We start from the raw sequence: 25,367 nt of genomic DNA on the forward strand, positions 1-25,367 counted from the left end.
ATTATGCCAGGACAGAGAAGAGCTTGGATTGGGCTGAGCACAAGCTGCCCTCCAGTAGGTGTGGAAGAGACCAGAGGTGGCAGAAGGGAGGGCTCGGGTTGGGGTGTAGGGTTTGAGCATAGCTTGAAGGTAGGGAGGGGCAGCTCCATAGGCAAGTACCATGGTTTTGTTGTGGTGCAAGCTTCAAATGGAAGCCAGTGGTGTGTGCGGAAGAGCGGGTGGCATGGGAGAACTTGGGAAGGTTAAACACCAGGCGGGCTGCAGTGTTCTGGATAAGCTGCAGGGGTTGAGTGGCTAGGTTTGGAGGAGAGGGAGACAGAAAAGGAAACAAGGTAGTTTGATCAGAGACCTGGAAGGGGGTTGCACTGAGATGAGTAGGTGAACAGCCTCTAGTCAAGCGTATTGCTTGCCTTGTGAGTGGGAGGGGACTGGGAAAGAGTGAGGTCAAAAGGAGGGGAAAGAGTGAGTTTGAAAGAAAGTAATCGAAGGCAGACGTCGGAAAGTTGAAGTTGCCGGGGAGGGAGGAGTAGCCCTGTTTCATAACCGCGATGTCCAGATGCTCTCGGACTATGAGAGAGAACATAGTCAGCTGAAAAGAGAGCAGCGGTGTTCCATGTCTCAGTCTGGGCGAAAAAGTCAAGGGACTGAAGGGCAGCATAGGCTGAGATGAACTCTGCGTTCTTGATCGGCAGTTCCAAACGATGCCATAAGCTTGTTTTTTTTGGTGATTACTTGCGAGCGGGACACAGTCAAGAAACAGTATAAATGTATGTCATTATCACTTCTACACAGTTTCCATTTGTTTTTTGTCCTTTTTAAAGTATATTGAGTTCAGGAATTGGCGTAAGCAGCATGAGTCCATAGCCCCATCCTGCCCCGGTGTCACGGTATAGGCTGGTGTTGCAATGATGTGGGGAATGTTGTCCTGGCACATATTTTGTCCCTTCGTGCCAATTGCGCAATGTTTCTACCCCCCCTAAGAATTTAGGCTGTTCTGGAGGCAAAGGGGGTCCAACCTGGTACTAGATCGATGTATCTAATAAACTGGACACAGTGTCAAACATACACAGGCCGTATGCTTGACACCCCTGCTTTATGATGTCTTTATTAAAAGTAGTTAATTCTCTTCATTCTACCCTCTGCTGTCCATAGGACCACTGGAGAAAACCTATGGGGATTTCTGGAGGATGGTCTGGGAGCAAAACGTGCTAGTCATTGTCATGACAACAAGGTAGTTCATCTTCTTGCATATTTGTTTTACCCAGTGGGCATGATGTAGAGAATTGTTTTTAAATGAGTCATTGACATTTGGAAATGACTGTTGTGAACCAGACCCAAATACTGTAGGTTACAATGGGGCACTTCCTAGAGGTTCTAGAAAGATCGTCAATAATCGATCTGTGTATTGCAGAGCGGACGAGGGAGGTCGGAAGAAGTGTGGTCAGTACTGGCCTCTAGAGGAAGGCGGCCAGGAGGTGTATGGTCACATGGCTGTGGTCAACCAGAGGGTGGACAATCACTCCCACTACAACCAGACCACCCTGGAGCTGCACAACATGGAGGTACAGTAGCAAGCTACAGGTCTCAGGTGACCTCTGCTCCCTTTACCCAAGGAGAACACATGCCTTCCCATTGATGAATTTGTATTTTTTTTCCAAGGACAAAAATCTGAGATTATCTAGCTATAGCACACACTACCATCTCTTCTTAGACTGTTGGCTAATATCAAAACTTCTATCGAGTTTGAACAATTGCAAAACATTGGTGGTTGTTCACCCATTTTGAAGCTACATCTCGTGTGTGTGTTCCAGAATTGTGAGCAGAGGCAGGTGACCCACTTCCAGTACCTGAGCTGGCCCGACTACGGCGTCCCCACCTCGGCCGTGACACTCATTGACTTTCTGGGGGCTGTCAAGAGGCAGCAGAGGCGGTCAGTGAAGACCATGGGGCCCCAGTGGAGGGGCCACCCCTTGGGACCCCCCATGGTGGTTCACTGCAGTGCTGGCATCGGCAGAACAGGTGAATTATTAATTCTCATTGACGACCACCACTCTTTTAGTCTATGCGTGTCAGACTCATTCTAGTCCTTGAGTCCCAAATAAAGACACAGAAAACATGATATCATAAAGGTTCATACAGGCTTATATCGAACTTAATTATCTTCTTTCCTGCCAAAAATAAGCCCTGTGGTAAGATCGGTGTAAAGCACAGAATGACATAGAATCTCTATGGACAGTCATAGGTGTCACCTCAATTTCGCTAATAGGGATTCTATTTCTACGGCACCTGTTCACCTTGGCTATAATGTATGGAGGGCCATAGTGAACTAATGTTATTCCTGTATTTTCCCCACAACACATTTGTTGATAATGATGTCTCCCGCCTTCCCTCTCCTCTCCCCAGGTACCTTCTGTGCCCTGGACATCTGTCTGTCCCAGCTGCAGGATGTGGGGACGCTCAACGTGTGTCAGACGGTGCGGCGGATGAGAACGCAGAGGGCCTTCACCATCCAGACCCCAGACCAGTACTACTTCTGCCACAACGCCATCCTGGAGCACGCTCAGAGACAGGGCCTGCTCTCAGCCAATCAGTGATGCCTGGGGGTCGCCTCATAGTTCTCACGGCCAATCTGTGATGCCCTGGATGTTGTCGTAGCCTATCAGTGACCCTTCTCGCAGCCAATCTGTGAATCCAGGGGACACTTTGTAGCCAATCAGCATGCCCACTTCTAGCAAATGCCATCACTTCTTCCCTTTTTAAGAGGCCTTTAAGACCAACTCATTCCTCCTTCTGACTCTGCCACTTCTGACAGAGCCACAGTTGTGATGAAAAATGTTAGATAGTAAGACATAATAACATACAAGACACAGCAACCTGGCAACAAATGTTGTCAGTTTTGTGTCTTCTGAGGAAGATTTTGAATCATTATGTGACCGTTATCTGTGTCTATGCGAGTCTGTCGTTAGTGTTGTGACGCACATCATTCGCTTTGGTGTCTTGTGTGATCCAGATACTTAGCAGTAACCGATGACATGAACTTTGCGTTCAACTTCCTTTTTTAAGAACCTATCACATCTGTGACCAGTTCAGTGGTCTTTGAGAAGGCTTTTTCTCTTGCTCTCTCCCTCTCTCCATCCTCTACCTGTGAAAGCAGAGAAGAATGGTATTGGAGAAGAAAGTAAGAATAGTTTTTTTTCAATGGTCTTTTGCCTCTTGGTATTGTCGTTGTGACCTTAGCGATACAACTATACTTGGCATACAAGCATTGAACCCCTCCTGGGATGACCCCCCCCCCCCCCCCCCCCAACTTCCCCTGGGCCATTGAATCGAATGGCTACATGTAGAAGTTGCCCCTGAGATGCATGTGGACTTCTCATCTTACCCTACCCCCAATCCAAGCCTCAACCATTGAGAGTTAAAATGCATAGATGACCTTAAATTCAACTTTAAGTAATACTAAACACATTAATGTTTTTGTGAGCAGCTGATAAAGTTGGTATCTCAATGCATTTCCTACAGATCTAATAATTAAGAGCTGGCCTCCTGACAACACATGAACCATCTGCCTTCACTCTGTTATTGTAAGTCATTCACATTGGCTGTTCAAACGTTCCTTGTGAAAATCTTGTAGTGATCGTGACATTAAATGTTTGGTCGCCGCTGCTTTCACTCAGTAGTTGTTCCGTATGCTTCAGTTGTGTCATGTACGTCTATTGAGCCTCCTATGCTGCGATGGACCTGGTGTAGGAAGGCCATAACCCTGCTTCCGCTTTAAGACACCAGTCCTAGACCTCACCTCAGTAAAGTGCAATAGACTTTTATACACAGCCATGTTGAAGCACTTTGTGCTTTTAGAGATTACAGTTCTTGTGTTGGTAAAGTGCATTTAAGGTGAAATTACAATTGTAGGAGATTGTATACGTGTGATATACGGTGCCTTCAGAAAGTATTCACACTTATTTACTTATTCCACATTTTGTTACAGCCTGAATTAAATATTTTTTTTTTCTCACCCATCTACACACAATACCTCATAATGACAAAGTGAAAACCATGTTTTGTTTTTTTTATTACATTTTATTGAAAATTAAATACAGAAATCGAATGTACATAAGTATTCACACCCCTGAGTCAATACTTTGTAGAAGCATCTTTGGCAGTGATTACAGCTTTATGTTTTCTTGGGTAAGTTTAAGAGCTTTGTACACCTGGATTTTACAATCTTGGTAAGCAACTCCAGTGTAGATTTGGCCTTATGTTTTAGGTAATTGTCTTGCTGAAAGGTGAATTTGTCTACCAGTGTCCTTTGGAAAGCAGAGTGAACCAGGTTTTTCTCTAGGATTTTTTTATTTGCTTATAGCTGTATTCTGTTTCTTTTTAGCTTAAACTCCCTTGCCAATGACAAGCATACCCATAACATGATGCAGCCACCACCATGCTAGAAAATATGAAGTGGTACTCATTGATGTTGGATTTTCCCCAAACACAAAGTTTTGTATTCAGGGAAAAAGTGAATTTCTTTGCCACATTACTTTAAGTGCCTTGTTGCAAACAATGTACATGTTTTGGAATTTGCGTATCCTGTACGGGCTTCCTATTCACTCTGTCATTAGGTTAGTATTGGGAAAGGGGGATACCTAGTCAGTTGTACAACTGAAATGTGTCTTCATTGTGGAGTAACTACAATGTTCCATTCTCATATTACAACCATTAAATTCTAACTGTTTTAAAACCACCTTTGGCCTCATGGTCAAATCCCTGAGCATTTTCCTTCCTCTCCAGCAATTGAATTAGGAAGGACGCCTTTATCTTTGTAATGACTGGGTGTATTGATACACCGTCCAAAGCCTAATTAATAACTTCACCATGCTCAGAAGGATATTCCGTGTCTGCTTTTTATATTTTTACACATCTACCAATCAGTGCCCTTTGCAAAGCATTGAAAAACCTGCCTGGTCTTTGGTTGAATCTGTGCTTGAAATTCACTACTCAATTGAAGGACCTTACAATGTATTATCTGTATGTGTGGGGTACAAAGATGGGGTACTCATTCAAAACTAATGTTAACCACTATTATTGAACACTGAATGATTCCATGCAACTTGTGATTTGTAGCACATTTTACTCCTGAACTTATTTAGGCTTGCCACAACAAAGGGGTTAAATACTTATTGACATTTCAGCGTTAAATGTTTCCACAACCAAAATTCCACTTTGACATTTGGGTGTAGATCAGTGACACAAATCTTAATTTAATCCATTTTTTTTTTTTTTAGGCTGTAACAACAAAATCTGGAAAAAGTAAAGGGGTGTGAACTCTCCTGAAGGCACTGTAGGTACAATATAACGTGATTACTGTTGATTGGACATTTGACCTTCAAAGTATTCAGACCCCTTTACTTTCCCCACATTTTGTTAGCTTTATTCTGAAATATATAAAAACAACATTAAATCCTCAATCTACACACAATACCCCATTTATGACAAAGCAAAAACAGGATTTTAGACCATTTTTACAAATGTTTTTTTTAAATACCTTATGTAAATAAGTATTCAGACCCTTTGCTATGAGTCTTGAAAATGAGCTCAGGTGCATCCTATTTCCATTGATTATCCTTGATGTTTCTACAACTGGGTTGGACATGATTTGGTAAGGTCTCACAGTTGACAGTGCATGTCAGAGCAAAAACCAAGCCATGAGGTCAAAGGAATTGTCCGTAGAGCTCTGAGACAGGATTGTGTCGAGGCACAGATCTAGGGAAAGGGTACAAAAACATTTCTGCAGCATTGAAGTTCCCCAAGAACACAGTGGCCTCATCATTCTTAAATTGAAGAAGTTTGGAACCACAAAGACTCTTCCGAGAGCTGGCCGCCTAGCCAAACTGAGCAATCCAGGAAGAAGGGCCTTGGTCAGGGAGGTGACCAAGAACCTTATGGTCACTCTGACAGAGCTCCAGTGTTCTTCTGTGGAGATGGGAGAACCTTCCATCTCTGCAGAACTCTACCAAGCAGGCCTTTATGGTAGTGGGCAGATGGAAGCCACTCCTCAGTAAAAGGAGACTAGTCAGGATCAAGGGAAAGATTAATGGAACAAAGTACACAAGATCCTTGATGAAAACCTGCTCCAGAGCGTTTGGGCCCCCGTCTGAGGTCCCAAACGCTCTGGAGCAGGTTAAGGTTTACCTTGCAACAGGACAAAGACCCCAAGACAATAAAGGAGTGGCTTCTGGACACTCTGAATGTCCTTGAGTGGCCCAGCAAGAGACTGGACTTGACCTGATCCAACATCTCTGGAGAGACCTGGAAATGGCTGTGCAGCGACACTCCCCATCCAACCTGACAGAGCTTGAGAGGATCTGCAGAAAATAATGGGAGAAACTCCCCAAATACAGGCGTGTCATACCCAAGAAGACTGCTGTAATCGCTGTCAATGGTGATTCAACAAAATATTTAGTAAAGGGTCTGAATACTTAAGTAAATGTGATATTTATTTCACTTTTTTATACATTTGCAAAAATGGCTAAACCTGTTTTTGCTTTGTCACTGGTGTATTGTGTTTAGATTTGGGGGGGGGGGTGATTTAATCAAATTTAGAATAAGGCTGTAACGTAACAGTGTGGAAAAAGTGAAGGGGTCTGAATAGTTTCCGAATATAATCTATCTGAACCTGACATCTTGTCATACATGTTAGAATATTACCGTTCCCATTGCTGTACAGTGCCTGTGCATCATTACATGGCTTATAGTTGGATGAAATAATGTGTTCTTTGCAACTGAATTCATATTGAATTTGCTTGAAGTGGAGCCTCATTTAAGTCCGCCATCTTCGTGCACTCTTATTTTAGAATGATTACTTTCAATGACGGACACAAAGTGTGACCAATATTATTTTTCTATTGTATTCAACTTTTTCTTACAAGTATTCAGACTTTAAAAGTATCTACTTTAAATTATATTCTCAGTTGTAACATTACTTGTTATTAGTATGATTGAGGACAACTGACTCAAACTATGCTGTATGAAAAGCCAACCTTTGTCTACACGTGCATTTGAAATGGTTCTGTCTCATTACCCAATTTTTGTTTTGCCAAGTATTATGTTTTCCAATCAAAGGAGATTGGGATATGTCCAATAACCTTTCAAAGGAAGACCAAAACAGTGTATTCAGCATATTAAATGAAAAATGGTGATTCCCAATTGATTGTGTGCTTTTGTCATATTTGAATCTGGTTTGTCTAGACTAATCATAATTCTGAAAAAATCTAAGTTTGAAGAAAATGATTAATTTGGCTGTAATTATTTTTCTGTGACTTGATTACATTTCTTAGCATCTATAAAAGGCTAGTCTTGGCTCCAGAATTGTTTTGCAGCTTTCTGAGGTGGCCAAAAGCTCCATAAATTCCAGAAGGGGGAGCTAAGATCTTTTCAACTCCAACTTTAGTATTCTATCTCCCCTGTGATAATCGTTACTTGCCTTTGCTAAAACTTTGCGTTATCTGCTATTTACCTTTTTTAAAAGTTTGTGTCCAGTAGTAGTGGTTTGGACATCAATGATAGGATGCCCTAATATTATCACCACAGGGAAGTTGTCGCCCCTAATGAGCCTTCATACTATCCTTACATCTTACTTCAATTGTCTTAGTATTGTTGGACAAATGTGAGTACAATTGCATTTACTGCACAGACTCAACTCACAGGTTTTGTTTTTTGCTCCAACACAGCAGTAGCCTATGGCCAAGTGTCACTTCTCAGTCTGCATGCATTTAAGATATCATAGAGAAGTAGCAGAGGCTTTTCTTTTTTAAGTGTCATGCCTCATGTCTTGACTCCATAGTTGTAATTTAGGCTTGCTTGAATCAAGATGCTCTTAATTTGGAGGAAACCTGGTGGCATCCAACTGAAATTGAAGGGAGGGTAGCCTAATCGAGAATAGATATTATTACATTATGTACCATTTTTAATTCTATGGTATAAGATGCATTTAAAAAAATTCTGCTCACATTAGTTGCTCCCAAAGGCTATTTAATAAAGATTGGTAACATTTCAACCATCAAGGTCTTCCTCTTTTGCTGTTTACTTTGTTGTCACCAGGTGACAGTCTTCTGCCATAGCTTATACATCTGGATAGAATCTACTGACAAGAACATACAATTTAAAAATATATATATGAATCAAAGTTCATACCAAATCCTTATTTGTTTAAAACTATTACATTTCTTGGACTAGACCAGCATAAAAAAGTAGGCCTATAGGTAACAGTTTGGCGGGTAATATTTAAACTCAAATGACGTAAGGAGAAGTGTACGCCAATGCAAGAGGAGGGGGGGGCGTTTCCAACTATTTTGTTACAAACACGAATCCGGAGTGAGAAGACCATTTTTCCTAGGTATGTAACAGCTGGTAAAGCAAACATAAATGTTTCTGCTTTCATATTTCGAACCATATGACGTTCATAAAGATTGGGAAGGTTAAGGGCATATAGGCTATAAATCTTATTCTTGCAAATGTATTGGTGTTTACGCGATAATGTCAAAGGAACGGCCAAAATAAGGACATGGTTGCAAGCCAAATTTCCCCCTAGTATGCGTTTCTGTTGCTGAAAGAACACGAATTAACTGTAAATGGGGTTATATATAAATTGTTTACACTTCCAGAGAAGTAAAAAAAATACTATGTAGTATCTTGCAGACCTCGGTGTATAGGCTACAGTTTGCAAATGGATCGGCAGGGGGAGGGAGTTATTGTGGTGAATAGGACATTTTACTCCGAGTATCAAAGTAAACACAGAATTTAATCAAGACGGTCAAACTAAGACATTTACAACTGCTTTTGACACGGAATTGCCTATAACGTCAATTGTAATGACGCTTACAAAATGTTTCATAGTTCCTATTTGACTTTGGCACTGAATGTGGAGGGCAACTGACTTGCATGTTTCAAAACGAAATCATCTAAATTGTTGTCTTGTATATCAGGTTTCAACCATTGTCCTCGTTGCGAGTACCAAATCTACGCACAAGAAAGCTGCTGCAGCCGAGGAAATAATATAATTTGCTATGTTTCCCGTATTGCTTTAGAACGCAGCATTTCAATCGTTCCTGTTCATTTTCGGTAGAAAAAGTAAGAGGGGCATATCGAACCAGCTAGCATTTGGGATTTTGCAGGGCTAATGTGACAATCTGCTAGCTATATCGAGGGAGACCGAGACTTGTCTGCCATCAATCCTATAAAACTTGAAGAAATGTCCTTCCTCTGTCCTAGCTGGTTAGCTTTAATGTTGGCTACATGCTTAAAATGTTTCCGCTCTAGCAATAACCATATGGCTTTTTGTGTTTGACAACATTCTAGATCTGGTGCCTACGTCGGTCGAAATGGTTAGCTGTGTTATTTCCGAGCCTGAATAAGTCACATAGGCGAATCCAGTTGAGGCGCCTGTTTGGCTGTATTCAGCAGAAGCATGCCAAAACCCGATTCAGAACGAATTAAAATGTGCGTACTCGTCAATGTCTCGTAATCTGTACACTGGCACGGTTGTCATACAATCGCTGCTGTAACTCCTCGGGTGGAGGAGGGAGAAATCCCTGGCTGTGTTTCAGCTCCGCCTCCCGTGGGCAATGGTTTATTTTGGAAGTTCCACCACAGTTTCTAAACCCAGAGGCGCAATATCGCGAGACTTCTGGGAACGCTTGCGAAACAGACCAGGGTTTGAGGAGTGAAATGTTATTCCAAAGTTAATTTGATCGAAATCTAAAGGCACTACCTAGATTTGAGCCAATATTAATGAATGTCAGGCCAATGTCTTGCTGAATATGTTATTACTCCGACCTCGTAGAAGTGCCGAACTGACACGTTTTCATTTGTCAAAAACAACTTTTGTCGGAGTGCCTTTGACAGCCTGAATATGCGCAGTAATGCGCGAGACAACTCGGTGGATAATCTGTTTCCCTCCTGCAGGTGACGTTGTTTCGCCCACAAATCAATGAGTTTTTGTATGGCGGTCAATAAGTGTTACGTTTGGTCAACACATTTTTTTTTTCCTACGTGAGGTTTATTTGATCGAATATACGTTTTGTAATGCTTCAGTTGTTACGAGTGTACTGATAAGTAGTATAAATGACATGCCGGCAATTTAGAGAAAAATCACGTTATAGTAGTTGTCTCGAGATGACTATGCATATTCATAAAATGAGGTGGCGAAGGATACCATTGCACTACTTAACGCGCTTCCAAATTCAGTTCAACCCTATTGGCATAGGGTTTGCTGGATGCTTCTGACTTGGACTGAAATAGGGGCCGGTACTCATGTTGAGTGCCAGGACGGTTGATATTTAGGTGCGGGATCGCCACAGTACTTTTGAGCTAATATTCTAAAAGAGGAACTGGAGTTTAAGCAGGAGAACATTTTAGTGGCCGGTCTGGGGCCGAAAAGCTCCCCCCTGACAGAAAATTAAGTAAATTGAGGGTGGGGGGTGATTTTGGCAAGTTCATTTTCTTGCCTGCTGAAATCGTTGTCGTTCCCCCCTTCTAATTTCCTTAATTTTGTGGCTGGAGTCAAATACTTCCCGTGGCACACACTACTGGTCAACATGAGCTACCAAAATTATTCTGAAGTGTGCCATGGCCTTGCAGTCCCAAGATAGAAAGGGGTAAGAATTTCGTCAGGCAAGAAAATGGCCTTGCCGAAATCCCTTCCACCTAATTTTTTAAAATTTTGTGGCTAGTCAAATACTTTGTATAGCACAAACTTCACTTCGGGATAGGCAACCGAAATTAATTATTAATGTATGTGTGTTATATTAAACATAGGAGGGAGTCAAATGTAGGCAAGCAATAAACATTACAGAACAACTAGTCAAATAAGACATGGGAGAGATGATGAATTTTAGCAAATAGATTTATTTATAGAATACATTTGAAACAAATAACCAAACCTGAAAACTACAGACATTACTAGTGCCTCCCCCGCGATCAAACCGACATAAAAAAAATTGAAATGCTGCCTAACGTGATCAGAAATGTTAACTAGCAAGCAAGTCGCAGCAATTAATATTTGTGTGTGCGCGTTCATGCGAAGGGGATGGAGAATTCTGGCAGGGGGAGCTTTTCGGCACAACCGGTACTCCGCTCTGGTGAGCTCCTGCCCGTCAAGCACTGCCTCTGACTGGTCTTGGAACAGTAACAATGGGCACTCTCTCCCCGCTTGGCTCTATGGGATATGTAGTGATTTCTGCCAACACAGCCAGATATGTACACAGTCTTGTACCCTTAACCTTATTTAAACTGACTATCATATTTGTTGATTAAATCGGACATAATTAGTATAATGTGTAATGCTAGAATTAAGTTAATTGACAGAACTCCACAGATCGCCAATGGCCAAATTAATTCCCCCGACATGAAGGGTCCGCGGAGATCCTCCTCACACCTCTGAAAGAGGCTATACAGACATGCCCGGTGACCAAATTGATGATGTTTTCCGTGCAGCGAGAGTTGAGTGGAGACTAACGGATTCGGTTCAGTCAGTCATCCTGATGAGGAATAACTTGTGATATTGATACCATCTGGATAACGTGATAGTCTGTACTGCTCAATGGGGATGTACAATATTAAGTTTTAAATTCTCACTGAAGTTTCTAGCCACAATATCCAATTTGGCTAGAAACTTCAGCGAGAATTTGAAATGTAATATTGTACATCCCCATTGAGCAGTGAAGACTAGCACGTGATCCAGATGGTATCAATATTAAAGTTATTTCTCATGTGGGCTGCTATCCTAATACAACATAAAGTCAAGTGGGGTGGAACAAATGTGAGCAGAAACTTAAACATTGTGAGAATTTTGTGCAACTTCCGGTGTGCGTTTATAGTGAACACTGAGGTTGTACCTTTACAATTTTAGACTGTAGCCAATAGGCTATTGTGGCTATTTGAGCATAATGTAGGCCTACCAACAAAACATTTTTACATGGAAATAACTTTTGATTTCTATGAAATAGCCTATGTGGTGTTCAATGCAGGCCTACATTACATGAGACTTTTTAAAAATGTTTTTATATTATATGAAGGGCTTGCCATGAATTCATGCATTTTGACTTGGTCTGTAATGCCATGGGCCAAATAGGTAACTGTAAATTGTATTGTTGTGTGATGCAAGAAACCACTAACAATATACAATGTATTATTATTATTACCATACAGACAATGTAGGGTACCCCTCTGTTTATTGGCTTATTTGCATAGTCAAGCCTGTCTCCAAATGCAAGACTCACCCTTTTTTTATTGAACCTTTATTTAACTAGGCTAGTCAGTTAAGAACAAATTCTTATTTACAATGACGGCCTAGGAACAGTGGGTTTAACTGTTCAGGGGCAGAACGAACATTTCTACCTTGTCAGCTCCGGGATTCGATCTACCTGCTGCCCCTTTTAATTAAGACAAGCTTTTTACCTGACTGGCTTTTCAAAGACAACTTGAAGTGTAGCCTACACGTTTTGTGCTCTTGTAGGAAGCAATAACTTCCCATTGCTGACCTATACTTGTCTATAACTGGGCAAATAACCCGCTAACTAGCAAAGAATATGAACAAATGCGTGCACACTCGCGGCTCTGAACTGTTCTAAAAAAGTGCATTCACTCGCGGGTGATTGAAAGACCGCTCAAGGGATAACCCTGCTAATAACATTGTATTGGCTCTGCTACAACAAAATCAGACTCAATCTTGCAAAGTTAGATTTGTTTTCTTTAATTGAAAAGGGGATGATATAATGTTGATTTGATCACAGAAAAAACGTTGATCTATATAGTGAAAACTAATGGGGTAGAACTCAGTGAAGTTTAATCTCTTGTCTCTGCTCAGCATTTCTTCTTCGTGGCAGTCCCGGTGGTGGTGCGCAGTTAAGGGAACATTGGTGATCAATACTGCAAATTATTTATCCCTTGTTCATCTACATAACATCACTGACTTTTACAAGTTTTAACTAGCGCCATGCAGTTGCCAGCTAGCCAGCATAATCTACGTTAGCTGGGAAGGGTTTATTGGAACAACTGACTGAACCGAATACATTCTACTCTCAGCTACGTGACATAAGTGACCCATTTGGGCATCCTGCGGGAACGTAAAGCCTCTCCCCAGCAAAAACTGCACCTTCTTGAAATGCAATTTTCTTGTCAGCTAGTTTGTAATTTACAAATTACCTACATTTAAGAAAAGTACAACATGTAAAGATTACTTTTCAACATTGCCTGCTCCCAAGTGTTGGCACTACTTAGAAAAATGTAATATTGTAGGGCTTCCCAGATGCCCATTTTCATGACGGTGCTAACGTTAGCCACTGGAGTGGTAACGTTAGCTACCAACCAGAACATAGAATAGCCAATAACACTATAAAGTACAGTTGGAGTCGGAAGTTTACATACACCTAAGCCAAATACATTTAAACTAAGTTTTTCACAATTCCTGACATTTTAATCCAAGCAAAAATTCCCTGTTTTAGGTCAATTAGGATCAACACGTTATTTTAAGAATGTGTCAGAATAATAGTAGTGATTTATTTAAGCTTTTATTTCTTTAATCACATTCCCAGTGTGTCAGAAGTTTACTTACACTCAATTAGTATTTGGAAGCATTGCCTTTAAATTGTTTAACTTGGGTCAAACGTTTTAGGTAGCCTTCCACAAGCTTCCCACAATAAGTTGGGTGAATTTTGGCCCATTCCTCCTGACAGAGCTAGTGTAACTGAGTCAGGTTTGTAGGGATCCATGCTCGCAAATGCTTTTTTCAGTTCTGCCCACAAATATTGTATGGGATTGAGGTCAGGGCTTTGTGATGGCCACTCCAATACCTTGACTTTGTTGTCCTTAAGCCATTTTGCCACAACTTTGGAAGTATGCTTGGGGTCATTGTCCATTTGGAAGACCCATTTGCGACCAAGCTTTAACTTCCTGACTGATGTCTTGAGATGTTGCTTCAGTATATCCACATAAGTTTCCTGCCTCCTGATGCCATCTATTTTGTGAAGTGCACTTGTCCCTCCTGCAGCAAAGCACCCCCACAACATGATGCTGCCACCCCCGTGCTTCACGGTTGGGATACTGTGTTTCGGCTTGCGAGCCTCCCCCTTTTTCCTCCAAACATAACGATGGTCATTATGCCCAAACAGTTCTATTTATGTTTCATCAGACCAGAGGACATTTCTCCAAAAAGTACGATCTTTGTCCCCATGTGCAATTGCAAACCATAGTTTGGCTTTTTTATGGCGGTTTTAGAGCAGTGGCTACTTCCTTGCTGAGCGGCCATTCAGGTTATGTTGATATAGGACTCATTTTACTGTGGATATTAGAGGTCGACCGATTTAATCGGACTGGCCGATTTCAAGTTTTCATAACAATCGGTAATTGACATTTTTGGACACCGATTATGGCCGATTACATTGCACTCCACGAGGAGACTGCGTGGAAGGCTGACTACCTGTTATGCGAGTGCAGCAAGGAGCCACGGTAAGGTGCTAGCTAGCATTAAACTTACCTTATAAAAAAACAATAAATCTTAACATAATCACTCGTTAACTACACATGGTTGATATTACTAGTTTATCTAGCTTGTCCTGTGTTGCATATAATTGATGCGCTGCCTGTTAATTTATCATTGAATCACAGCCTACTTCGCCAAACGGGTGATTTAACAAGCGCATTCAAGAAAAAAAGCACTGTCGTTTCACCAATGTGTACTTAACTATAAACATCAATGCCTTTCTTAAAATCAATACACAAGTATATATTTTTAAACCTGCATATTTAGTTAATATTGCCTGCTAACATCAATTTCTTTTAACTAGGGAAATTGTGTCACTTCTCTTGCGTTCTGTGCAAGCAGAGTCAGGGTATATGCAGCCGTTTAGGCCGCCTGGCTCGTTGCGAACTGTGTGAAGACTATTTCTTCCTAACAAAAATCGTAATTAATTTGCCAGAATTTTACATAATTATGACATACATTGCACAACCATCAATGTTAACAGCAATATTTAGACTTAGGGATGCCACCCTTTAGATATAATATGGAACAGTTCTGTATTTCACTGAAAGAATAAACGTTTTGTTTTCAAATTGATAGTTTCCGGATTTGACCATATTAATAACCTAAGGCTCGTATTTTGGTGTTATTATATTATAATTAGGTCTATGATTTGATAGAGCAGTCTGAGCGGTGGTAGGCAGCAGCAGGCTCGTAAGCATTCATTTAAACAGCACTTTCCTGCATTTGCCAGCAGCTCTTCGCTGTGCTTCAAGCATTGCACTGTTTATGACTTCAAGCCTATCAACTCCCGAGATTAGGCTGGCAATAATAAAGTACCTATTAGAACATCCAATAGTCAAAGGTATATGAAATACAAATGGTGTAGATAGAAATAGTCCTATAATAACTACAACCTAAAACTTCTTACCTGGGAATATTGAAGACTCATGTTAAAACAAAATCACACAAATTATCAATGGAAATCAAATTTATCAACCCATGGAGGTCTGGATTTGGAGTCACACTCAAAATGAAAGTGGAAAACCACACTACAGGCTGATCCAACTTTGATGTCATGTCCTTAAAACAAGTCAAAATGAGGCTCAGTAGTGTGTGTGGCCTCCACGTGCCTGTATGACCTCCCTAAAATGCCTGGGCATGCTCCTGATGAGGACAGTCTGGACAGTCTGTGGTGGATGGAGCGAGACATGAAGTCCCAGATGTGCTCAATTGGATTCAGGTCTGGGGAACGGGCGGGCCAGTCCATAGCATCAATGCCTTCCTCTTGCAGGAACTGCTGACACACTCCAGCCACATGAGGTCTAGCATTGTCTTGCATTAGGAGGAACCCAGGGCCAACCGCACCAGTATATGATCTCACAAGGGGTCTGAGGATCTCATCTCGGTACCTAATGGCAGTCAGGCTACCTCTGGCGAGCACATGGAGGGCTGTGCGGGCCCCCAAATAAATGCCACACCATGACTGACTCACCGCCAAACCTGTCATGCTGGAGGATGTTGCAAGCAGCAGAACGTTCTCCACGGCGTCTCCAGACTCTGTCACGTCTGTCACATGTGCTCAGTGTGAACCTTCTTTCATCTGTGAAGAGCACAGGGCGCCAGTGGCGAATTTGCCAATCTTGGTGTTCCCTGGCAAATGCCAAACGTCCTGCACGGTGTTGGGCTGTAAGCACAACCCCCACCTGTGGACATCGGGCCCTCATACCACCCTCATGGAGTCTGTTTCTGACCGTTTGAACAGACACATTTGTGGCCTGCTGGAGGTCATTTTGCAGGGCTCTGGCAGTGCTCCTCCTGCTCCTCCTTGCACAAAGGCGGAGGTAGCGGTCCTGCTGCTGGGTTGTTGCCCTCCTACGGCCTCCTCCCCGTCTCCTGATGTACTGGCCTGTCTCCTGGTAGCGCCTCCATGCTCTGGACACTACGCTGACAGACACAGCAAACCTTCTTGCCACAGCTCGCATTGATGTGCCATCCTGGATGAGCTGAACTACCTGAGCCACTTGTGTGGGTTGTAGACTCCGCCTCATGCTACCACTAGAGTGAAAGCACCGCCAGCATTCAAAAGTGACCAAAACATCAGCCAGGAAGCATAGGAACTGAGAAGTGGTCTGTGGTCACCACCTGTAGAACCACTCCTTTATTGGGGGTGTCTTGCTAATTGCCTATAATTTCCACCTGTTGTCTATTCCATTTGCACAACAGCATGTGAAATTTATTGTCAATCAGTGTTGCTTCCTAAGTGGACAGTTTGATTTCACAGAAGTGTGATTGACTTGGAGTTAGTGTGTTGTTTAAGTGTTCTCTTTATTTTTTTGAGCAGTGTATTAAGATAAAATAAGTGTCCATTCAGTTGTTGTAATTGTCATTATTTCAAAATTGTATATATTTATATATTTTTTTAATTGGCCGATTAATTGGTATCAGCTTTTTTTGGTCCTCCATTAATCGTTATCGGCGTTGAAAAATCATAATCGGTCGACCTCTAGTATGGTCATATACCTTTGACTATTGGATGTTCTAATAGGTACTTTAGTATTGCCAGCCTAATCTCGGGAGTTGATAGGCTTGAAGTCATAAACAGCGCAGATACTTTTGTATCTGTTTCCTCCAGCATCTTCACAAGGTCCTGTGCTGTTGTTCTGGGATTGATTTGCACTTTTCGCACCAAAGTACGTGCGTCTCCTTCCTGAGCCGTATGACGGCTGAGTGGTCCCATGGTGTTTATACTTGCGTTCTAAAGTTTGTACAGATGAAAGTGGTACCTTCAGGCATTTGGAAATTGCTGCCAAGGATGAACCAGACTTGTGGAGGTCTACAATTTATTTTCTGAGGTCTTGGCTGATTTATTTTGATTTTCCCATGATGTCAAGCAAAGAGGCACTGAGTTTGAAGGTAAGCCTTGAAATACATTCACAGGTACACCTCCATTTGACTCAAATGATGTCAATTAGCCTATCAGAAGCTTCTAAAGCCATGACATCATTTTCTGGAATTTTCCAAGCTGTTTAAAGGCACAGTCAATTTAGTGTATGTGAACTTCTGCATAATCTGTCTGTAAACAATTGTTGGAAAAATTACTGTAGATGTCCTAACAGACTTGCCAAAACTATAGTTTGTTAACAAGAAATTTGTGGAGCGGTTGAAAAACAAGTTTTAATGACACCAACCTAAGTGTATGTAAACTTCCGACTTCAACTGTACAAGTAGTAAATACAGAGCGTTTGAGTGTTTCGCTCTGTGTGTTCAGAGCGCACACTGGACACTGGCCAAGGAGTAGGGTTGATCCGAGCATTCTGACATTCTGACCTCAACTCTAACTTCTGCAGTCAAGCACCCAAGTTAACTGACTTAAGTTGGCTAGCTTGCTAGCTACTTCCAGACACAAATGAGCAATCCCCTCAATCTGATCATTTTACTTTCCCTAGCAGAGCTAGTTAGGCTGTTTTACATGTTATTTAGAGTGTTGGTGACTGACTGTGCTGCTAGCAATAATTTAATTAAAAAAATATGCAGATGTTTACTGACACCGGTCATATTCTACGGGTGTTACGTGTTCATAAATTCATCAGTTATTCTGTCCTCTGTCACACTTAGACGAGAGTGCTCTGAAATCGGAGTAGATAGCCAGTGAATTTTACGAACACACCCTTGGACACCTGGTCCCCACAATTTCCCATTCTTCCACACCGAATAGCCTGAAGTCTAGGTTGAAGATGGTAAGAAAGACAATGCTATTAAAAAAATTAAATAAAAAAAACGACTAAATGAATAGATTGACAGTAAAGCAGTTATGGTATGTGTGACTGCTAAGTAGTTAACTGAAATTTACTACAATTAAGTTTATTATTCACTTTGATGGCGAACTTCTTGCTGCTACCATTCACTCCCAGTCGTTCAGAATGCGAAAGCTGGTATCTTGTTGAATAGTGGCACTACACATAGTATTTATTTATTTTTGCATTGTGTAATTACAGAAAATGTACATATATGCAGTAAGTGGAATGTGGAATGACTGTTTCACAGTATTACTGTGATTCGCTGAGATATTCGTCTATTGATTTCTGCCAGCATGGTGGCATCGATTGTCAAAATGGAAAAGCTGTTTTGATTTTGTGTCTGGGCTGGAAACGCACACCAGAAAGCACATCAGGTAGAAGGAGAAGATGGGAGGCGGATGTTTCTTTTGAAACTGATGGAGCGTTGAGTGGAGAGGAGTGAGAAGAAATGCATTTCAGTGGAGAACAAGAAGGGAAATAAGAAAAGTATTGTCATGGAATCTAGTAAAGCCTTGCTCTTACTTTTGGACCGAGGGCATGATCTGGGAGATCCGTTTGACATCTCGAATATCATAGATGCGTTGGATAAGGTTGATAACAAGAAGTGGGCTTATCTTGATTTTTTTGTGTGTCCGAAGAACAGAAGGGAGCGTGCTTTGCAACTGAAAAATATATTGAATTGGAATGTGTTGCGTGTGTGGATCTGTGTAGCAGGGCACCTATCAAGGGGGTTATCTCTGGAGTGGCGCTAGAAGTGTGTGCAAGGGATGTAACTGAAAAAGTAGATGCAGTAGTTGATGCACACCGACTGTCCTGTATGGTGGATGGAGTAAGGAAGACCACTCCATCCATTATTTTGTACTTTGAAGAAGAGTCTCTTCCTTTGTATGTACAGTACCAGTCAAAAGTTTGGACACAGCTACTAATTCAAGGGTTTTTCTTTATTTGTATTAATTCTACATTGTAGGATAATCGTGACGACATCAAAACTATGAAATAACACACATGGAATCATGTTGTAACCAAAAACGTGTTAAACAAATCAAAATATATTTTATATTTGAGATTCTTTAAATAGCCACCCTTTGCCTTGATGACAACTTTGCACACTCTTGGCATTCTCTCAGCCAGCTTCATGAGGTAGTCACCTGAAATACATTTCAATTAACAGGTGTGCCTGAAGTTAATTTGTGGAATTTCTTTCCTCCTTAATGAGTTTGAGCCAATCAGTTGTGTTGTGACATGGTTTGGTAAAATACCAAGTCCATATTATGGCAAGAACAGCTCAAATAAGCAAAGAGAAATGACAGTCCACCATTACTTTAAGACATGAAGGTCAGTAATTCCGGAAAATGTCAAGAACTGAAAGTTTCTACAAGTGCAGTCGCAAAAACCATCAACCGCTATGATGAAACTGGCTCTCATGAGGACCGCCACAGGAAAGGAAGACCCAGAGTTACCTCTGCTGCAGAGGATAGGTTTGAGTTACCAGCCTCAAAAATTGCAGATCTAATAAATGCTTCAGAGTTCAAGTAACACGCATCTCAACATCAACTGTTCAGAGGAAGCTGCGTGAATCAGGCCTTCACGATCGAATTTCTGCAAAGAAACCACTACTGAAGGACACCAATAAGAAGGCTTGCTTGTGCCAAGAAACACGAGCAATGGACATTAGACCAGTCGAAATCTGTCCTTTAGTCTGATGAGTCCAAATTTGAGATTTTTGGTTCCATCCGCTGTCTCTTTGTGAGACGCAGAGTAGGTGAACGGATGATCTCTGCAGTTGTGGTTCCCACCGTGAAGCATGGAAGAGGAGGTGTGATGGTGCTTTGCTGGTCTAGTGATTTATTTAGAATTCCAGACACACTTAACCAGCATGGCTACCACAGCATTCTGCAGCAACACGCCATCCCATCTGGTTTGAGCTTAGTCCCACTATTATGTTTTTCAACAGGACGATGACCCAACACACCTCCAGGCTGTGTAAGGGCTATTTAACCAAGAAGTAGAGCGATGGAGTGCTGCATCAGATGACCTGGCCTCCACAATCCCCCGACCTTAACCCAATTGAGATGGTTTGGGATGAGTTGGACCACAGAGTGAAGGAAAAGCAGCCAACAAGTGCTCAGCATATGTAGGAACTAGTTCAACATGGTTGGAAAAGCATTCCAGATGAAGCTGGTTGGGAGAATGCCAAGTGTGCAAAGCTGTCATCAAGGTAAAGGGTGGCTACTTTGAAGAACCTCAAATGTTAAATATATTTTGATTTGTTTAAAAAAAAAAAAAAAAAAGTAAGTGATTCCATATGTGTTATTTCATAGTTTTGATGTCTTCACTATTATTCTACAATATAGGAAATAGAAAAAAAAATATTAAGAAAAACCCTTGAATGAGTAGGTGTAAACTTTTGACTGGTTCTTTATATTTAGGCTATGCGAGCTAACCTGTAAGGGGCTTTGTGCTCAAACCCATGCAGTGTGATGAATGTAAATATGTGAAGTGTATGTTGACGGGAGGAGTATTATATGCCATTTGAGGCGAAATGCTGCAATTGTGGTGGCGAGCATGCGCCCGAATGCAGGAAGTGCCCTGTTAGGGTGAAGGAGACAGAGGTGGCGAGAAGAGTGGAAGGCGGCAGTAAAGTTTAAGAAACCATGGTATTTGGATTAGAGAAATTAGTAAATGTTACTCGCCAACAGGAGCCTGACATGTTGCATGTTAAAAAGGTGCAAACGTATTGGAAATCTAAGAAAATAGGCAGTGTTGTGAGTGTGGCTTAATGTTTTTTGGCATTACAAGGAATCCTGTTGCTGAATGTTCCATCCTGTAGGGATGTGATTTGGACTATGATTAAAGGAGTGGGATTGGTTTTAGGATTTAATTTTGTATTGTATTTTTTTCCACTTTCTCGTAGTTTATTTTTTTCCCCCTTGTTCATTACCCGTATAGTGTGGCAGCATACACCTTTAACCTTTGTTTGCAGGCTGCCATAATACCAGAGAAGACGACTTTGTGGCTGTGTTTATCTAGTGAAAATAGGGTCAAGTGGCCAATGTAGAAATCAATGTGAATAATTTTGGATATTTCAGGGGTATTACATTAGTTGTATAGCTAATATGCAGTGTTTGTAGATCAACAGGTGAATGAACCTACAGCAGCCAAGGATAATCATGGCTGGGGTCATTTTTGCTGTTCTCCAAATAGTATTGTTTTTTAATTGTTTAGAAATGCAGTAAATGAGCTTCAACTTTGAGATATCCTTCAACTTCACTAAAACTCCAACCCTGGTTATGGCCCTGCACTCATCAGATGAAGGATATCAGTCAAACAATCAGGTATTTTAAACAGTTATTTGTGTATAACATTAACTCAAATTGCAATGATTAACGTTACATCGACAAATAACTTTCTCATAAGCAACCCAGCTAAGCAACTCACGTATGGCAGGCTATGGAACCATCGGCATTGGGTAAGGAAATGTGTGTATTGTTGTAGATACCAAACCAGCTTATTAATTGAAAACAAGGGTTTTCTTTGTTAACGTGACATGACGGACATCTGCATTCATCCATGCGTGCTGACAAGATAGCCAATGCAATGCCTGAGGCAGGAATATTTAGCTAACCAGCTAGCGCACCCACTGGCAGGCAGCTTGTGGTCGGTCATTTGGTGTTCAAACAAGATAGCTGAAAAAGGAGAAATTGAACTCCGCTAACTGGGTAGTTGGGGCTAGCTAACGTTGGGTAGTTACTGCCTTTGTATACATTCATTCTGCACAATGCTAGTGGGTGAAGATTAAAGTCAATTAAGACGGTATTCATAAATGGAACAGATTAGCGACCTATCCAGCATTACAATTGGAGTTAGCTGGTAATACATTTCCCCCAAAAAATGACATACAAATACATGGCTCTGGCTAGCATACAGCAAGGTCAGCTGCAACCAAGGCAATTTTTGTAGTTGGCATTTCCTCCATTAACGAAGCAAGCTAGCTATCTAACAACCTAGAAAAATGGAGTCTTGATAACAAGAATAGTGTTGAGGATTTTATAGAAATGTTAAACTGAGTATATACATTATTAATTAGTCTAGTTATTACGGCGGTGATCTGCATGCGGTTTTATTTGCATTCTCGAATGCAGCTTTCCGACGCTCGCAACCCGGAACTACCAGAACGGCTTTGTTTACAAACATTTGCGAGCATTTTGTTCAGTCTAATTTTCGAATGTTGTGTACGCGAGGGTTGCGGGTGAAAGTACAGCCCCTTTCCAGTTAATATTTGAGGGACTTCTCAAACTGCCAATAATAACTACAATACCATCCCACTTTGCCGCTTCTTTCGAGTCCCGACCAATAACATTGTTCAGTGGGTGGGAAAGAGAAAAACACAATCGTGGCCACGCCTCTTGTTTAAGAACCGAGCGGAGGTTGTTTTCTCTCGAGGATAATTTTCCTATTGCGGTGATTGTTCAAATACTTATAGCTGTTTTAAATTATTTTATTTACAAAAGTATATGCATGCTCCTGTTAGTCTTTTCGGCTTTCAAAGGTTTAAGTTTATACCCACGAATTGACTGCAACTTTAACGTGCCTGTTCAAGTCTGTGTTACCAGGGCAGGGGGTGAGTTCATTTGTCAAGAATTGAAAGAACAATCATTGTTTCGTTTGAATTAGCCATTTCCCGATAGCAACTTTGATATAGCTAGCACTAAAGGGAAACTGGCGTGTGGAACGGTACTTTCAGTCACTGCTGAAGTACTCTTTAGCACAGATTTGAGGAAAAGGGGTGGTAAATTGGCTAGCATGTGAATATTTTGCAACGCGAACTTATTGTAGATGGTCTGCCGTGCTCCACTCGAATCGATTCTCAATGTGTTGTTTATGTTGTATGCTAACAAGACAGCTTAGCTAGCCAACACACCTACATACCTTTGCAATGGACACAAATTGGTAGTTTGCGAATTTTTAAAAGGCACCGTTAATGTCATCTTTTGTTGTGGTGGTCTTATCTATGGCATTTGAAAACTAACTAGTTGACGTTAGTATGTTTTCTCTAAAGCACTCAATACTTGAGTCGTTATCCAAAGGCGGGCACTGGATCGCTTCGTCTTGTAACTCGGCTACTCGCTGTCGGTGTTCTGAAATGGTGACAGGCCGCAAAGCGGAGGGGGAGGGTAGAGGGGACTGGCCATTACTTTCAACTTGAAAATAAGGCCGAAGCTATTATTGTGGCCAATACACTTGCACATGAGCCGTTCTCCTTTATACTTATTAACTCACAATGCCTTTATTTGGGAAACGCTGGTGGTTTGTTTGCAAGCTAGTCATGTGGCTACGATCAAGATACACAGCATAAGTGGTCAACTAAGTAGTTTGTGACGTTAGTGTGTTGGCAGTTAGTTACCTACCTGATTGAAGACGCGAAGTTAACGACATGTTGGCTAGTTAGCGACTCGGCCAGCCGAGGTTGTCTAGGTAGGTGGCACCTACCACGTGTGTAGGCTAGCCACAGATGTATTGACATTAATTCAATATAGCTAACGTTAACTCAACTTTTGCTAGCAAGCTTGCCATTTCTAAGCATAAATGTAGCATTGTGTAACTTACAGGAAGGAGCCTGTCCGAAATGTTAACCAGCTGCTAGCTAGATATTTTATTACATCAAAATACTTATTTATTGGAACCTTTCGTTACACTAAGTAGAAATCTCATATTGACTGTTTTGTCATCATACGAAAATGCAGGAAATAAATCACTACCACGGTAGCTAGATCATGAATGGAATGTAGCAAGCCAGTCACATTCAATCATGGGTGTATTCATTTACCTCTTCGAACGGAAACCGTATAAGAAGCAAACGAAATGGGGACGAACCTTCCTGAATTTGTCCAGTAGAAACTCTGGTTTTTATTGCAAAACATTTTCCGTTAGGAATAAACGGTTTCTGTTCTGCAAAGTAAATCGGCGTAATGTTTTGAATACACCCCAGTACTGTCGCGCCGCTTCGATTAGCAACTCGTAGTTCTGCAGCATGCCTTGGCTGCTTGGTTGTTTTCAGTCTACATAGTATTGCAACACGTGCCACTCGTATTTCCATGTTTAGCTTCAGATTCAAATGACACACACATACTTTCTTCCCAGCATGGATGTTTGAAATAAATCAATCCTGTTTGTGTATGAAGTTTAGGCTTACATTTTTTATGTATACCTTCCTACCTGAAAGTACATATATTCTTGACGCTGTCTTGGTCTCCATTTAAGTGAAAAGGTCAACAATTTTTGCGCGAGTATGATCAAAAAAACGGCCCGGTAAATACATGACTACCCAGACGCCATGCTGAAGTTGTTTCGTCCGCAGGTCTTTCAGCCCCCTCGAGCATGAGTTCAAAATGAAACGGCGCTTGGAGGAACAGGAACCGGTATTTGCGTCCCAACAGCGGCGCCTCACCTGCAGCACGGAGGCTTTCCAGCACCGTGTCCTGGCCCCTGCGCCTGCCGCATACGAGGCCGTGGGCGATAGCATGCAGCCTACCGCAGGCAACATTCAGTATTCTGTCCCACAGGGCTACCAGGTACGCAGGGCTACACACGCAACCAAGTTTTACGGTTTAATAGGTTTAACTGCAATTTTTAATCATAAATGAGCAGTAACTTCCCTAATTGTGATATTCTGTTGCTATGTACACTTTGGAATGATTTAACAATTGATCAATCAATTCCAGAACTGCATTCATAAAACAACCAAACAATCAGTAATTTCCTCCCCCAAAAATAAATGCCATATATGCATGTGCACTACTGATCAAAAGTTTTAGAACACCTATTCATTCAAGGTTTTTTATTTATTTATTACTATTTTCTACATTGTAGAATAATACTGAAGACTTACAAATTATGAAATCACACATATGGAATCATTTAATAACCAAAAAAGTGTTAAACAAATCAAAATATTTTATATTTTTGATTCTTAAAATAGCCACCCTTTGCCTTGATGACAGTTCTGCACACTCTTGGCATTCTCCATATTATGGCAAGAACAGCTCAAATAAGCAAAG

The 25,367-nt window shown here is 41.4% G+C and overlaps 2 protein-coding genes across 8 annotated transcripts in view; both read left to right on the forward strand.

The window, feature by feature from the left end:
* ptpn9a (protein tyrosine phosphatase non-receptor type 9a) overlaps positions 1-4,735 on the forward strand; it is a 44,147-nt gene extending 39,412 nt beyond the window's left edge. For both annotated transcript variants that reach the window (XM_021564770.2, XM_021564780.2), the window contains exons 10-13: positions 1,153-1,231; positions 1,412-1,562; positions 1,812-2,019; positions 2,404-4,735. In XM_021564770.2, the coding sequence (XP_021420445.2) occupies positions 1,153-1,231; positions 1,412-1,562; positions 1,812-2,019; positions 2,404-2,594 (629 nt within the window). In that variant the 3' untranslated portion in view covers positions 2,595-4,735. The remainder of the gene's footprint in view (positions 1-1,152; positions 1,232-1,411; positions 1,563-1,811; positions 2,020-2,403) is intronic.
* A 3,580-nt stretch (positions 4,736-8,315) lies between these two features.
* sin3aa (SIN3 transcription regulator family member Aa) overlaps positions 8,316-25,367 on the forward strand; it is a 32,617-nt gene continuing 15,565 nt past the window's right edge. For 3 of the 6 annotated variants that reach the window (XM_021564791.2, XM_021564815.2, XM_021564807.2), the window contains exons 1-2: positions 22,694-22,930; positions 24,668-24,881. In XM_021564791.2, the coding sequence (XP_021420466.2) occupies positions 24,699-24,881 (183 nt within the window). In that variant the 5' untranslated portion in view covers positions 22,694-22,930; positions 24,668-24,698. Of the gene's footprint in view, positions 8,387-22,693; positions 22,931-24,667; positions 24,882-25,367 lie in introns of those variants that run through there. The other 3 variants (XM_021564800.2, XM_021564822.2, XM_036950352.1) reach the window with 3 other exon arrangements.

Source organism: Oncorhynchus mykiss, chromosome 2 (assembly GCF_013265735.2).
Source record: "Oncorhynchus mykiss isolate Arlee chromosome 2, USDA_OmykA_1.1, whole genome shotgun sequence".
Taxonomy (NCBI): domain Eukaryota; kingdom Metazoa; phylum Chordata; class Actinopteri; order Salmoniformes; family Salmonidae; genus Oncorhynchus; species Oncorhynchus mykiss.